This window comes from Lepidochelys olivacea (genome assembly GCF_965140295.1).
Source record: "Lepidochelys olivacea isolate rLepOli2 genome assembly, chromosome: 2".
Classification (NCBI taxonomy): Eukaryota; Metazoa; Chordata; order Testudines; family Cheloniidae; genus Lepidochelys; species Lepidochelys olivacea.
The window spans coordinates 2881287-2897195 of NC_140412.1; the positions used below are offsets into that span (position 1 = coordinate 2881287).

The window sequence follows — 15909 nt, forward strand, 5'->3', positions numbered from 1 at the left end:
AGTGCTGGGGCTGGAGGGCAGGGGGATGAGGCACATGCCTGCCCCTTCACCCTGGGGTTGCAGCCAGGGCCATGCTCTGCCCTGGCCTGGCCCCCAGCCTGCTGCAGCCTGGCGGGCCAGCATCTCTCTCTGTGCCAGCCGCCAGCAGGGCTCTGCCCTGTAAGCATCAGCCCCCAGCAAACACCACAGCCAGGAGCGCATTGTGCTTTTTCTTTACAAACCCCACCCAGTTCGTACAAAGCCGGGCCGGGCACTCCTAGCCCGGACTCCGTGGAATTTACAAGAGCTGGGGCAGGTGCTGGCCCTGCGGCCCCGTCTGCCCAGAGTCCATTAGAAATGAGCCGTGACGCGGTCAATTTCCAACAAGTCCTCCAGGATCTGCAGGGAAAGAAGCAGGCAAGTTAGGGGAGGGGTTACTGACTGGGGAGTGGGTGGCTAACCCCTCTGGGGTGGGGCTGCCACAGCCCAGGGGCCAGCCTGCAGTCAGAGCGAGGGGCCCGACTCACAATGTCTGGCGTGGTGCCGATCTTCTTGGCCAGCTCGTTGCGCTCCATGGCGCTCAGGTAGAGGTAGCGGGTCAGCAGCTCCCCGTCCAGGATGTTGCGCACGGCATTCTGCAGGGTCCGGCGGTCCACGTGCAGCATCCTGCAGGAGAGGAGCTGCAGCTACCAGCAGGGACAGCCAGCCGAGGCGGGGCAGCGGCCCAGGCTGGCGTGCCGCCCCGCTGCCCTTCCCACGGGGTCCGGGCACTTCGGATGGCCCAGGGAAAGGCACCGGGTGAAAGCCCCGTGTCCCCCTGAAGGGAGAGCTGGGGAAGCTCGCTGACCTTGGTGAGGCTGCTGGGATGGCAGGTTTGTGCTATGGCCAACAGGCCATGGGGGACCACATGGAGCCCCAGCTCCTCTCCCCAAGAGCCCTAGCACCTCCTGGGCCCTGCCCCAGCGGAGGACGCCCTCCTGCATCAAAGCCTCCCACCCTGCATGGAGTCCTAGGAAGAGGCTGGCCCTGCCCCAGGAGCCCCACACACTGTTTTGAGGTCTATCCCCCCTTGCTGTAGAGCTGGGGGGCACCAGGGCTGAGTGCAGCCCCACGCAGGCTCACCCAGCACCTCCCTGGAGACACTTCACCACATCTCTCCTGCTACTGGCAGGGGGCAGCTGAGCCCAGGGTCATGCCCGTAGGACACAGCCCTTCCCCCTGACCGAGGGTACAGGGTACTGGCACCCAGCAGCTGATCCCTGCCCCTCCAGGGTCAGACAGGCTAAATGCCATCCTTCCTTAAGGGTCCCCTAGAGCTCAGCCCAGATGCCTCCACCTCTGGGGTGGAGAGCAGCCACCAGGCGCACACCAGGAGGGGAGGGGGGTCTGGCCAAGGGCAGCGGGGCAAGGCAGAGGCTGGGAGCAGATGGTGTGTGGGGAGTGGGGCAGTACCTGAAGGCCCGGGGGTTGAGGCCGGCATGGTGTGGCAGCATGGTGGTGAGGGCGTTCTGCAGCATCAGCAAGCGCCGGTACGTCTTCTCCAGCATGGGCAGGAGGAGGCCGATCCCACCGTCCAGCGTGGCTGGGGGGAGGAGAACGGCCCAGTCAGGGAAACCCGGAACGCCCCGCCGCGAAGGGAGGCTCCCTGGGCTGGGCCAGCAGCAAGCCCTGGGAGCTCAGGGTAACAGGGAATGGGCCTCAGGTGCCCCCTGCAAGATAACCCCTTCCATTGCAGAACCCGGAGCGAGGCCGGCAGCTCCAACGCCTTCCCCGCCCGCTAGCCCCACCCTGTCCTACTCCGGACACCAGTGCTGGGACGCACTTCCCACAGCCCCAGGCAAGCCCCTGCTCCCATTGCAGGCTGTGCACATCCCCTGTGGTCCTGACCTGGCCTGCGCCTGGCCCCACAGATGCACCTGATGCCCACTCCGACCCCATCTCCCCCCACAAGCCACCGCGTGGCTCCTCCGCTTCCCGGCACCGAACACGAGCTCCTCCACGACCCCGTCCCCCGGCAGACCTGAGCCCGGCACTGGTCCGCCCACGTCTCTTCCTGCTTTGCCTGCCTCCCTGGCCCATGTCAGCCCCTCTACATGCCTACCCCAACCCGGCTGGAAGCCTCTGGGGCAAAGCCTCCAGAGCACAGCCCCGCGCGGAGGACACAGATGTAGGGCCGGGGTGGAGACACACTCGACCTTCACTCCCCCCACCCACATGGCAGCTGCCTCCGGAGACGGCCACCTGCTCGGCCCAGGCACCATCTCAGTTTGTACAGCCCCCGGCACAACAGGGGTCCAGCCCGGCTGCTCCCCCAGCATGTGGATGGGTCAGAACTGGGCACAGCGCTGCCCTCTGCAGGCCGGAGCCCAACCTACCGAACCAGGTGATGTGCTTGCTCTCCCAGGCACTGGACTTCTTGGTGACGCCGTCGGTGGCCCAGCGGCACGGCGTCCTCCAGAAGGTGTTGACGTGGGCGCCCACGTGGAAGTCGGCCCTGCGCAGCAGCCGCATCCCACCGAAGCTCTCCTTGGCTAAGAGAAGGAGCAGGAGCAATTCCATCAGGGCGAGGTGTGGCCCATGGAGACTACAGTTCCCAGCATGCTCCGCTCCACAGGTGATGGAGCATGGCACGCTGAGCGCTGGAGTCTCCATGGGCCGCACTCCCGAAGGGGCTGGACTAGCTGGAGTCCTCAGGCTCCCACCCAGCTACCGATGCGGCTCTGGCTGCGCCGGCAGGAAGGACTTTCCAGTCCCATGTTCAGGGGGCCACAGGTTGTTAGATGTTCCTGTGGGTTCCATGCTGCTCTGTTTACGTGCAGCCCTACAGTATTATTATCTGGCACTGCAACAGGCCAGAAACAGAGCCAGATGGGGAACGACCACAGTGGGGCAGACCAATGGTCCATCTGGCCTAGTATCCTGTCTTCCAGCAGTGGCCGGTGCCAGGTGCTTGAGAGAGAACAAACAACGGGGCGATTTCAGTGACCCGTCCTATGAGCCAGTCCCTGGTTCTGGCAGTTGGAGGCTCGTGGTGGGTGTCCCTGGCTAATTAGACCCTGGGCTAATCAGAGGCAAGGTGGGTGAACCACAGTGGTCGGTGTAGCTGGAACGCCTGGCTCTCACCCAGAGAAGCTGGCCCAATAAAAGCTGTTCCCTCCCCCATGGTGTTTCTGACACAGCTCAGCCAGCAGCCACCAACGGACTGGGCTCTTCTCCAGCCTATTTGGCTGGGCTCCCAAAGCACCAGACAAATACGAGTGTCATTGTGTCTGTGCTAGAGGGGAAGGGACTGGCCCCCTCACAGCCCCAGAGCGAGTCATTGGGAGAGCAGGGGCTATCCCTGGTCCTGTGTGCTAGCCATGGCCCTCTGCAGGGAGGGGCATGGCTTAGAAGCGGAGGGTGCAGAAGGCCTTACCTTCAGGCAGGTACATATAGACCATGAGGTTGCGATCGCGATCTGACACTGCGGGGAGAGAACAGATCAACAACGTTGCTCTGGGCAGCATTTCAGCCCCACCAGAAACACAGAGCTACCCAAGAGCCCCCACCCTGGTGGGCACGCTCCAGCTCCCCCGCCCTGGGCCCAAACCTGGATCCAGCCCCCATCCTGATCCGCCCACAGCTGCTGGCTCTGCCCTCAACACCCCCCACCCGCAGCAGCTCTCAGTTCTCAGCATGGTCACCGCACTGAGAAGAGAGGGCCCAAGCAGTTCCAGCCCCACCAGCTTGTCCAGCCGGGACTGGGGTTGCCCATGGGGGTCTCCCTCCCTTGCTGGCCTCCCTGGCTCTGGGCAGGACGCCCAGCCAAGCCCTATGTGCGGGGGATGGAGAAGGAGCAGCACATACCCAGGAAGCCCAGCTGGTCGGTGTCCACCATGAAGTCCACACTGTACACCTCCAAGGGCTTGGCATCCTGCAGCAGGAGAAACGGGTCAGGGGGAGTGCACACAGCCACGGGCGGGGACCCAGCACCCCCCAGCACCACGTCAGGGAGTGACTAAGGTACCATGCTGAGCCCTGCTCTTGGCTCCGGGCAGACCCCTCCTTCCCGCAGAGCCTCTCCACCCTCCCAGCTCCCCCGTGGGCCAGGTCCTGCAGACACCCCCCGGGCCCAGCCCACACCCGGCTGACGAGCGACAGCGTCTTGCTCTCCTCCTGGTAGCGCAGCAGCGAGATGCTCTTCATGACGTCAGCCGCCAGGATGAAGTTCTTGACGCTGATCATCTGGTGGATGTAGAGCTGCGTGTCGATGAAGGCCATGCCCGTCAGGTCGTTGTCCTTCAGGCTCCACAGGAAAATCTGCAGGGGGCAAGGGCGCCAGGCTCACGGCCATGGACAGGCAATGCAGCAGGGGGCAGACTGCCTGAGATGGGGCCCGACTGGAACCAGTAACCTGGAATATCCCCCGCCCCACTCCTATCCCAGGGCTGGGTGAGAGCCAGCGCTCCCAGAAGGAACAGGCCCCATATTCCATAACCACACCCCCTGAGCCAGCCATTCACCACCCCCCACACACCCTCTGGGGCTGGATCAGAACCAGCGCTCCCCAGAGGGAACAGGCCTCATACCCCGCTCCCTGCCAGCCCACCCTAAAGGCAGCGGCTGCCCTGTGGTGTCTCAGGCTGGCACTGGTTCATGCTCAGACTCCACCGCCCAGGGCACTTGGTCCCCAAGACCAACTGGAGGAGATGGGACTCTGTTCCCCAGGTGGTGCCCTCCCTGAATCGGGACGGTTAGCCGCCGGGCAGCTGCTGGAATGGGGTGGCACCAAGGGCCCGTTTCTTGCCCACAGCCCCCTCTGGGCCAAGCTTCTCGGCAGAGTTTTGTGCAGTTTCTCTGTGGTGGGGGAGGACAATGAGAGGCTCCTGGCGGCCCCTGCTGGTCCAGCTGGGGAACAGGCCCCTCACCTTCTGGCCAATGGCCGACACCAGGTAGCCGTGGCAGTGACAGAGTGCCGTCACCGGGCCCTTCTGCTCCTTCTCATACAGCACCTTGAACTTGTTCTTGGTAAGCGGCTGCCCCGGCTCCGGCACCACCTCGATGATGTCCATGATGAGGATCTGCAGAGACGGGTGGGACAGGGGGCTGTGAGCGAGGGGCCGCTCCCTCCCAGCTGCCCTGAGAGCCCGGCCGCAGGGCTGCCCGCACCAGGCTCCACACACCGGCCTGGGCTGAGGGAGGGAGGCGACCCCCACCCCCAGGGCCCATCAGAGCCGCGGAGAAAGCATGCCCCACAAGGAGCCCGGCTTCATGGAGAGAGTCGGGGAAGTGACACCTGCCCTCCTGCCCCCCATGACAAGTATCTCTTGGGCACAGTCCAGCAGCTCCCACGCGGCGACCTGGCCAAGTGCTGGGTGCAGATGATGGCTCCGCCAAGGGAAGGTGGGGTCAGCACAGTCCAGCCTCCATCAAGGTGCAAGGTGGAGGGGGCAGCCAGGAGGGCAGAGGGATGGGCTCAGTAGGGGGCGCTGTGATGCAGGGAGTGGGGCCGGGGCTTGGTGGGAGGACGTGCAGGGAAAGGATGGGGGAGGCAAGCCCCAGGCCCCCCAGGGTGCTGCTGGGGCAAAGCAAGGCCAGCCCGCACTCACCCGGCCGCGGCAGGTCACCTCCTCGCCCTGCATGAGACACGTGCCGGCGGCAATGTAACCCTTCAGCCCCGACACCGTCTCCTCGCTCTTCAGCGACACCGTCTTCATGCAGGTCACGTGCTCCCATTCCTCCAGCTCAATCCTGGGCAAGCGGGAGAGGCAGGCACAGGTCAGGGGAGCAGGGAGCCCCACACCAGAGCAGCCAGGGCCAGGATGGGAACTGGCCCTTTTGGCCCAGGGCACCAGGCTCCTCCTCCCAGACACAACCACTCATGGGCCAGCATCCTGCCCCATCTCCCTCTGCTGTGGGGGGCAGGGGGAGGCCAGCGCCTGCTTCCCACCCTCTGCCCTCCCGGTGCAGGGCCGGGCCCTTGCCCATGCAGCACTCCCAGGGCCAGCCTCCTCGTCCCCCTGCCTGGCAGAGCCCCGGGAGCCCGTCTCCAGGAGAGGAGTGCCAGGGCGCAGCCAAGCCCAGCCGCCTGCCCCACTCGCGGGCCCTTACCGGGTGTTGGGGATGGTCTCCCAGCTCACCGGTGAGATCAGCTGGATGGAGAAGGCCTCCTGCTGAGGGTGGATGTAGCGCTCGTCTGGGGGAGAGACCAACACAGCTCCAGTCCCCAGCTGGCCCCCAGGAGAGAGTATGGGGCTGGTGCAGGCACAGCAGGCCTCCTGTCGATGTCACGCACCGACCCAGCCCAGGAAGGTTTGATGGCACCCCCCATCCCACAGCTCTGCCCCATGGGAGGACACAGCTCTACCCCAGGGACCCCACCCCAGGACTCTGTGGGCTGGGGGGACCTTCACAGCCATGGGCACAACGGTGAGACCCCCGCGGAGCCCACTGGGACCTGTGCCAAATGGGGCCAGGAGCCGGGCCATTGGGCCCACGCAGGACAGGGAGTGCCAGCCTGAACCTGGCCCGTAACTGCCCTGCAGGAACCTCTGCCAACGCTGCACACCCAGTGCCAATGTGCTCCCCACACATCCCTCCCGCTCAGTGGGGCCTGGGGGGGACCCGGGAGGGGCCCCTGCAGGGCAGGTCTCTACTCACCCCGCTCAATGCTCTCAAACTCCTTCTCCTCTCCCGTCATGCGGGGGATGCGGGTGCAGGGGTTGACAACACTGGTGGCCACGGCATAGACCTGCCAGAGACATGCAGCCGTTAACAGGCCACCGGGGCGCAGCACCAAGAATGGGGGCCCCCTCTCTGACCCCCCTGACTGCTGCAATCCTCCAACCACGCAGTGTGGACACAGGAGACACCAGCTGCTCCCTGGGGGCTCCCCTCCCCCTCGGCTGGCGTTGTGCAGGCTGCCAGTATGGGGCATGCAGCAGAGCCAGGCAGGACAGGTCTGAAGCACCCACCTTGGGGGCTGTGCTCTGCAAGGCCAGATGCCCCTTGACCAGGATGGGGGATAGGCAGCATCTGCAGAGTGGCGGGTCCTGGGCCGGCAGAGCTGAGCTCTCGGGGGACGCTGTGCCCCAGAAGGGGATCCCCAAAGCAAAGCCCGTTCCCACACGGCAGAGCTGCCCCAGCAGCACCCCAGTACCTTGGACTCCACGTGATAAGCCACGTAGTGTGTGGTGCAGCGCAGCGGGATCTTCCTCACAGGCCACGGAGCGTCGTAGGAGAGGTACGCGGGCAGGACGCTGATCCGCAGCTCCCCCTGCGAGCAGAGCCCACCGTCAGCCCCTCCCCTCAGTTCAGCCCCCCCAAACAGCCCCCGCCTTTCCCCACGCCCTCGAGAGAAGAGCTGCTGGCCAGATAGCCGTGCCCAGATGGAGCAGCGAGTGCTGGGACCTGTAGGCCTTCCGCACCCCACCTCCACAAAGAGCCCAGGCAGTGTCTGTCTGCCCCTTGTGGGGCCCTGGGCTCTGCCCCCAAGCCAGCCGTGCCCCACATACCTGCCGGTTGAAATAGAGAAAGCCCTTGGGGCAGTTGACATTGTGGAAGGGAGCGAAGGACTCGATTAAGCCGTCGATCGTCATGGGGTGCAGGCGCAGGGCCCCCCGGGCCGTCACCAGCAGCCAGTGCGGGGAGGGCCCACAGATGAACACCTGGGAGCAGAGCCAGCACTGGGGTCAGCGTGGGGAGCCCAGGGTCCGCTGCCAGGCTGCTTCGGACCAGGGGCTCCCGCTCGGACTCTCCACGGGCTCTTTCCTGGCCAGCACGCCAGCTGCAACACAGGGCTGACTCACCAACCCACAGCCCCGGCCCTGCCCAGGTCTCCCCTCCAAGTGCCGGCCGAGCCAGTCCTGCTTAGCTTCTGGGCTCTCACAGGATGGCAGCCCGCAGCAGGAGGTTGGGAAATCCTGCGGCGTCACTTCCCCAGTGCAGCAGCCAAAGCCGGCTGCAGACAGCGCAGAGCCCAACCTCCTACCAGCACCCTGCAGGGTCTAACTGCCCCAGGGACATGCCCGAATGGGGCTGCCCCACCGGCTCTCTCCTGCTGGCAGCCCCCGATACCAGCAGCTGAGCCTGGGGTCAATCTGAACAGTGAGGGACTGACCCAGAGGCAGCCCCTGCTGCCCTGCCAGCCCCCAGGACAAGCCCTGGCAGTGGTTCTGAGGCAGGCCTGCCCCTGTGGCTCACCCCCGAGTAGCCGTAGATGTCCTCAAAGAAGCGGAAGCGTGCGACCCGGCCCCGCGCTCCCCCCGACTCCTCACCCCCTGCACTCTCTGATTTCTTTTTGGACAGCTTCAGCTTCTTCTCCCGGAAGTTGATGTTGTGGGGGACCTGACAGGGAGGAGAGATGGTCACAGACAAGCCAGGGCCCCCAGGCACCAATGGGACTGGAACCCTGCAGTTGAGGCTGGGAGGGGCAAGCACCAAGTGGGGAACCCACACAACAGGTGGGGGGGTCCCCACCTTTCCATGCCCACAGCCACGTCACCTGCGGAGGGCACTGCAGACCGCACCCCAATACTCCCTGGCCCTGCCCAGCGCTGGCCCCCAGGGAAGTGGCTGAGGACAGTCTGAGCTGCAGCCATTCAGCTGCTTTGCACCTGGGACACACACTTTAAACCAGGGCACTCGCCCCAGACCAGCCCCCCAGAAAGGAACAAGCTGCTTGGGAGTTTTACCTGCCACTGGCTCAAGATGGTGCATTGTGTGCTGGGAGCTGAAGTCATATGGATGGGACCTCGAGAGGTCGTCTAGTCCAGTCCCCTGCACACGTGACAGGTGTTTGTCTAACCTGCTCTTAAACTTCTCCAACGACAGATTCCACAACCTCCCTGGGCAATTTATTCCAGTGCTTAACCACCAGGACAGTTAGGAAGTTTTTCCTAATGTCCAACCTAAACCTCCCTCGCTGCAATTTAAGCCCATTGCTTCTGACCCTGTCCTCAGCGGTCAAGGAGAACAATTTTTCTCTCTCCTCCTGTAACAACCTTTTATGTGCTTGAAAATTGTTATCATGTTCCCTCTTAGTCTTCCCTTCTCCAGACTAAACAAACCCAATGTTTTCAATCGTCCCTCAGAGGTCATGTTTTCTAGACCTTTACTCATTTTTGTTTCTCCTCTCTTGATTTTCTCCAATTTGTCCACATCTTTTCTGAAATGTGGCGCCCAGAACTGGACACAATCCTCCAGTTGAGACCTAATCAGCACAGAGTAGAGCAAAAGAATTACTTCTCGTGTCTTGCTTACAATACTCCTGCTAATATAGCCCCGAATGATGTTTGCTTTTTTCTTGCAACAGTGTTACACTGTTGACTCATATTTAGCTTGTGATCCACTATGACCCCAGATCCCTTTCCGCAGTACTCCTTCGTAAGCAGTCGTTTTCCATTTTGTATGTGTGCAACTGATTGTTCCTTCCTAAGTGGAGCACTTTGCATTTGTCCTTATTGAATTTCATTCTATTTACTTCAGACCATTTCTCCAGATCATTTTGAATTTTAATTCTATTCTCCAAAGCACTTGCAACCCCTCCCAGCTTGGTATCGTCCACAAACTTCATCAGTGTATTCTCTGTGCCATTATCTAAATCACTGATGAAGATATTGAACAGAACCGAACCCAAAACTGATCCCTGCAGGACCCCACTCATTATGCCCTTCCAGCATGAGTGTGAACCACTGATAACTCCTCTCTGGGCACGGTTTTCCAACCAGTTTTGCACCCACCTTGTCGTAGCTCCATCTAGGTTGCATTTCCCTAGTTTGTTTATGAGAAAGTCATGCAAGACAGTATCAAAAGCCTTACTAAAGTCAAGATTACCACGTCTACCACTCCCTCACTATCCACAAGGCTAAACGCTGTCACAGAAAGCTATCAGTTGGTTTGACACATTCCCACTGGCGTGGAGGGTGACTATGAAGCAGAACTTTGTGGGTTGCTTTGGGCCCCCCTGCTCCATATCGGCTGGGTGTGATGGCAGGAGGACACATGGGTGGCCTCAAACACTCCCCTGTTACCTTCTTAAACCGGACTTTCAGGTTACTCTGGCCCAGCTGGGAGTCGTGGCTGAAAGCCTCATAAATCAGCAGCTCCTGGTCCACGTGAACCTGCCAAAAGGACGAGAAGAGCTGAGACTCCTGCCCCTCCCGTGCTCACCCAGAGACCACCCCACCTCACCCCCGTACCCACAGGTCACACTTGGTCCCTGCTCCAGGCAGCGGAGCTGGGGCAGTGGCAGGAGGCGTGTGAAGCTGTGCTGTGAAAGGAAGCCTACCCAGCGATCGCAGGGTTGGAGTAACCCCAGCGGGTCCAACCCTCAAGACAGGGCAGGATGGTACCCCTCAGACAGACACCCCAGGGCATGGCAGGCGGCTACCCTTCACACAGACATCCCAGGGATGGGCTCCCACACTGCGCTGGGGAGTCAATTAACAACCAGCGCTTCTTTGTGCGGCGAACGTTACCTTAATATTCAGCCTACGTTTCCCTTTGCTTCATCCCCCACTCACCCCCCAACCTCACACTGGTGGGCCAGAGCGCTATAGCCCCCATCCCCTGCCGTGCCCCCTGCAGCACACTCAGACTGCCCAGCCGGCCCCTCCCAGCTTGGTATCGCCCACACACTTTATCAGTGTACTCTCTATGCCATTCTCTAAATCACTGATGAAGATATTGAACAGACCCGGACCCAGAACCGATCCCTGCGGGACCCCACTCGTTATGCCTTTCCAGCATGACTGTGAACCACTGATAACTCCTCTTTGGGAAGGGTTTTCTGCACCCCCCCCGCTGCAGTAAGCGGCCATCTGCACCCCGCCCTGCAGCCCCCTCGCTGCTCCCCTGCCTGGTACGTGCACACACCAAGTGCAGCAGTGAGCGCCCACGACCCAGCTCACCAGCAGGTACGGCCGGCTCTGGCGATTGCCCAGTGCCACCAGCAGGACCTCCTTCACCAGGGGCATCTCCCCCTGTCGCGTCACCTCCTCCTTCTTGGTGTCCCCCTGGGCCGCAGGCTGCCCGAACGAGCTGTCCACCAGCACCCGCTGGCCCATGGGGAAGTTCTTCACCAGGAAGACCAGACGCCAGTCGGGCAGCTGATAGATCTGCAGGGAGAGAGACAGCAACTGAGCTAGGCAGGGGCCCAGGGAGGCTCCTCGTAGGAATCCGCACACGAGGTCAGAGCAGGGTCTGCCTCGCCCACTCCCAGCTGTCCCAAGGAAGCTGCAGGGAACCCTGCAAGGGCCATCCCCAGATAACAGCCCATGGAGAAATGTCTCCCAAGCCCCCTCCCTCGGCCTGGCACTGACCCGGGAGTAGGATGGCTGTTGTTGTTACTCTCATTAGCCACGTGAATGTTATGGCCTTTCTATGCTTCTAGATTCAGTCTTGTGGCCAGGAGTTCCACAGGTTAATCACACGTGGGGGTCAACATTATTTCCTTGTCTCAGTTTAACTGCTCCCCTTTAGGGCCCCTGCACACTGAACCAAGAGAGTGATTTCATGCAAGGGGGAACCCTAGAAATACCCCAGAACAGGCCCAGCAGCAGCATGGGGTCACAGCTCAGTGGGAATCCTGTACCCAGCCGACTCGCCGGGGGATTCAGAGCAGAGCTGGGATCTGGCTGGGACTGACCGCCCAACTCTGTGGGTAAACACGAACTAGGCCTTGGTTTCACACCTCACCCACCAGCAGCACAGCACCTCCTGGGGGTCCCCTGGGGTCAGCGCCCCCACAGGCTCACTAATGCCACAGCGTCCCCTAGTACCGCACTGGGGCATTAGTCAGCACTGATTCCAGGGGGAGGACACCTCGTACTAAGCCCCCCACCCCACTCCCTGCAGGCTGTTTTGAACCCGGAGGTCTCCCATCCAAGCCTTGACAAGACTGAACCTTGCTTAGCCTACAAGATCCAAGGGGCTCAGCACTAGGTGGGCAGGGGCTGCCCTCCAGGCAGTGCCAGATCAGGGTCCTTAGGGAGGGGTTGGACCAGGCCTTACCTCCATGGCTCCATTCTCCCGCACCAGCACACACCAGTGCGTGGGCTCCACTTTGTACTGATGGGGGTCCCTGTCAGACAGTGGGAGGCTGCTGCGGCGCGGCTCCTCCTTGGTGGGGCTGAAGAGGGAACTGGAATCCCCGTAGAGCATCTCCTCCTCGTCGTCCACCGTGTTACTGTGCCGGGCGGCCGGGGCGGGGGAAGCAGGGAGAGGCTGTTACGGGGGGTCCTGAGCTCCTTCCCACCCTGTGCGCACAGGGACACGCCCATGCTTGGGGGGAGACTCATGCACCCTCTCTTGGCCGGGAGCGGCAGGCGCAGGACGTAGGGATCACTGCCAATGACTCACATGGCACAGAAGCAGCAGCCTGGAGGGGTGGGGGGGCTGCCCCCAGCTGTGCCCTGTCACACAGATCACCCACCCTCATTCCCTATGCCATTCATGCAGACACGGCTCCTCTCCCCTGCCACGTGCTGCTGGGCACGGCTCGACTGCCGCTCGGCCAGGACAAGGGGCGCTAAAGCCCCCCTGCCATGTGCGTCTCTCCCCGCCCACCTGCCCATCCCCGATGGCCAGGGAAAGGCCCCAGCCTCTCTCGCACCTGATGTCCTGGATGACGGTCTCCACCTCTGAGTGGCTCCTGAGGGAGAGCTCGTCCCTGGAGCTGGTCGTCCTGCTCTCCGTGGTGAACATGCCTCTGACGTCGCGGTACACGCACAGTGCGATCACCTTGGATTGCTGCAAGGGAGAGGCGCTGCAGGTCCCACCCCGCACAGCAAGGAGACGCCCAGGCTGTCCCCAGCCCCTGAGCCCTATGTGCACGTGACAGCACACGCCCCTGCATTCACACCCTGCTCGCTACTGTGACCATCTCAGTACAAGGTACGCCTGGTGAGGGACCACTGAAAACTCATCACGGGCTGGTCAGTATCAGCCTGGTAACGTGCGTGTGGCAACATTGTGTGATACGACTCCCCTGCCTGGTGCGATTTACACACGTGCCAAACCCCACTCCCCTCCCCAGGCAGACGTTGGCAAACAGGCCTGTCCTACAGCAAGGAATGGGTGCTCCGCTTAATTTGCATTTAAGAGTAAACAGAGTCATCGAACAGGGAGGGAAGACAAAGTAAGTTCAAACAGGTGAGGAAAAGCAGCAGGGAACATCCTTCCACACAGACTCTGTGTCTCCTGGTGCCCAGCTGGAATCGTTTTTCAAGAGGGGGCCTAAAACTATAGAACTGAGGGACAAACAGCCCCAGCCTCCCTCTCCTTCCCCATTGCATTCACTGCTCCCAAAGAGACAAGGGAAGCAGGCCTTGGACTCTGGGGGAAGGGGTTGGTCAGTAACCTGCTGGAGCATGTGGTGAGAAACTTTGCTTGAATCCAATATAGTTTGTTAAGTTAGTTATTAGTAAATGTCTGGTTTTTATTTTCTTGTGACCATTTCTGACTTTTAGGCCTCATTACTTGGACTCAATCTCTCTCAGTGTCGTTAATAAACTTGTTTTACTGTTTTATCTAATCCCGTGTGTTTAAACCAAAGCGTCGGAATAACTATTTGAGATAATAAACTGGCATATTCTTCCCTTACTTAAAGGAAAGTATTTGTCCTGCCCAGGAGTGGGCTGGGCAGTACAGGACATACAGTTCTGGGAGAAGATCCGGGACGGGGTTGGGGGTGTGTGTTGGGGTCACCCTGCAGCGTAACCGAGGCTGGCAACCCAGGTGTGGCTGGCAGGCTGCAGTCACACACACACATTCAGGGGGTGGCTCACATGCTGGCAGGCTGGTTGTGGGCAGCTCTGGGGGGAGCTGCAGCAGGAAGGCATTGTGAAGCAGCCAAGGCTGCAGGGCAGGGCTGGGGTGACACAGCTCCCCACTGGTCTGGACTGTACCCTGGTATGTCACACATGCCCACCCCGACCGACAGCACCCGGGCGTGTCCCTCCACCCCCACCCCGATGGACAGCCCCAGTGTCACACAGACATCAGGACAGGGGCATGGCAGCCTGTCCCCCACAGCAGCACCGCCTGCTCAGACTCACGTGGTGCAGCTGGGGCTTCTGCAGGGTGAGCCGGTGCGTCCTGCCCCCGTACGTGTCGCTCTTCAGCACGAACATGGTCACCTGGCCCTCGGCGCTCATGATCACCACATAGGGGTCGGCCACGGCGCAGTGCACGATGGGGGAGCCCAGGTCCACAGGGATGAAGTGCAGCTGATTCACTGGAAGACAGAGCCACCCGGCTGAGCCACGGCCATGCCCAGGGCCACAAGGCCCAGCCCCAGCCCGCCACCCTAGCACCCCCCTTCAGATCAGAGCAACGGGTTCCTCCAGCCCTGCATCCCCCCATGAGGAATAGACCAAGGTGGCCCTGCTCCCAGATCAGAATGGGGGGCCATGGAGGTCCCCAGCATGCACCAGTCCCACCAGCACCAGCCACTGCAGATGGCCCCAGCTGCTCGGTTCCAGTGTGGTGACCGGAGCAGGCAGGCCAGCCTGAGGGGGTCGGCAGGAAGAGACATGGCGGCTCTGCCCACCCGCAGTGCCCACCTCCTTCCAGCAGCCGGATGCCCAGGGGCGACACTTGCACGATGTAGCGGTTCTCTCCGATGTTGCCAGCGAACACGGTGGGCCCCTGCGTGGCGAACCCACTTGTGTCCAGCTCCATGATCTCCTGACCCGTCTGCAGGATCTAAGGGGCACAAGACCAGAGGGCAGTCAGCGCGGAGAGTGCCCAACCCTGCCCGAGCCCCTACACTAACCCACCTGCCTGTCACCTCAGCAGGCATACAAGGAGCCAACCCCGCCCCTTTAAAAACGGGCAGGTACCCCCCCACCCCCCCCCCATGCAGCCACCTCCAAGGTGGAGCATGTCAGCTGATTAACAGAGCCCAGCAACACCAGGGAAGGCAGGAGACGAAGCTCCCCATGTCCCGATGAACCCACAGGGAAATCAGGGAGCTGGAACAGAACGATCCAAGCTGGATGGGAGGTTCACACCCCACCTGCCGGGAAAAGGGCCAGGGCCTGTGTTCTCTCTCACCCGAATACAGCCCCTCCAGAGGCACAGTGCACTCGGGCTCCCTCCACCCGGCCTCTGAGGCAGTTCGCTGCTGGGGTGCTTCCCCAGAGATGGAACTGACTCCATGCACACTTCAGTGCCGCAGTCCCCTGGGGACAGCTGCCTGGGCTGGCGTCACTGCCAGGGCCCTTACCATGGTGGAGTCTTCGCGGCTCAGGATCAGGAACCCATGTCTCTTGCCATCGTCCTCAGGTTCAGGGTGGCTGGGCTCCTTCTCTGCAGTCTCCCCTTTGGCACTCTCGTCCTGCAGAAGGAGAGAATGAAGCCAGGCCCTGGGAGTGCACAGCACCCCCCAGTCCCTAGGAGCCGAGCCCACAGTGATGGGGTGCTATGGGGCACAGTGCTAACCAGCCCAGCCAGGGGCCTTTACCCCAGCAATGGGGCCGGGGCGGGGGGGGCACTCCTCCAAGAGACATCTCCTGCCTCACCAGGCCAGACACAGCGAAGGAGCACACCCAGAAGCGAGTCCTTGGCATGCTGGGATCAGCTTGAAGGAACTGGGGCTTGGTGGAAGCCAGCGGAGGTGCCAGGAGCTCTAGGGGCAGGCGGCTGATGGGCCAACCCAGAGCCTCCCCCTCCAAGCTGCAGGCAGCCAACCACTGACCTCTTCCTTCTTCTGGGGTGAGATCACGGTCCACATGTCGTAGCAGCCGGGCAGCTCAAAGGTCGTCACCACTTGGGGGCGGATGCTTTTCTGTTGGGACGAGGCGGAGGCTAGAATTGCAGCTTCCCAGTCCCCCCAGCCTGGTGGGAGAAGCGCCGAGACCCAAGACTCCCTCCCTGGAGACCCCCATTGCTCCTGAACACTGGCGCGGAGCCCAAACTCTGCCCAGCCGCGAGCCACCCCTCGCCATG

The 15909-nt window shown here is 61.9% G+C and overlaps 1 protein-coding gene across 1 annotated transcript in view; it reads right to left on the bottom strand.

Moving 5' to 3' along the window:
• Positions 1-196: 196 nt before the first annotated feature.
• CPSF1 (cleavage and polyadenylation specific factor 1) overlaps positions 197-15909 on the bottom strand; it is a 36131-nt gene continuing 20418 nt past the window's right edge. Inside the window, exons 17-38 of the mRNA XM_084618108.1 lie at positions 15659-15748; positions 15188-15298; positions 14523-14664; positions 14016-14194; positions 12572-12708; positions 11971-12145; positions 10869-11075; positions 9990-10079; positions 8161-8304; positions 7473-7625; positions 7118-7234; positions 6619-6709; positions 6070-6154; positions 5568-5709; positions 4887-5039; positions 4102-4278; positions 3826-3892; positions 3395-3442; positions 2355-2510; positions 1432-1561; positions 507-645; positions 197-378 (exon numbers count right to left, since the gene is read on the bottom strand). Of these exons, the coding sequence (XP_084474234.1) occupies positions 331-378; positions 507-645; positions 1432-1561; positions 2355-2510; positions 3395-3442; positions 3826-3892; positions 4102-4278; positions 4887-5039; positions 5568-5709; positions 6070-6154; positions 6619-6709; positions 7118-7234; positions 7473-7625; positions 8161-8304; positions 9990-10079; positions 10869-11075; positions 11971-12145; positions 12572-12708; positions 14016-14194; positions 14523-14664; positions 15188-15298; positions 15659-15748 (2781 nt within the window). The 3' untranslated portion in view covers positions 197-330. The remainder of the gene's footprint in view (positions 379-506; positions 646-1431; positions 1562-2354; positions 2511-3394; positions 3443-3825; positions 3893-4101; positions 4279-4886; positions 5040-5567; positions 5710-6069; positions 6155-6618; positions 6710-7117; positions 7235-7472; positions 7626-8160; positions 8305-9989; positions 10080-10868; positions 11076-11970; positions 12146-12571; positions 12709-14015; positions 14195-14522; positions 14665-15187; positions 15299-15658; positions 15749-15909) is intronic.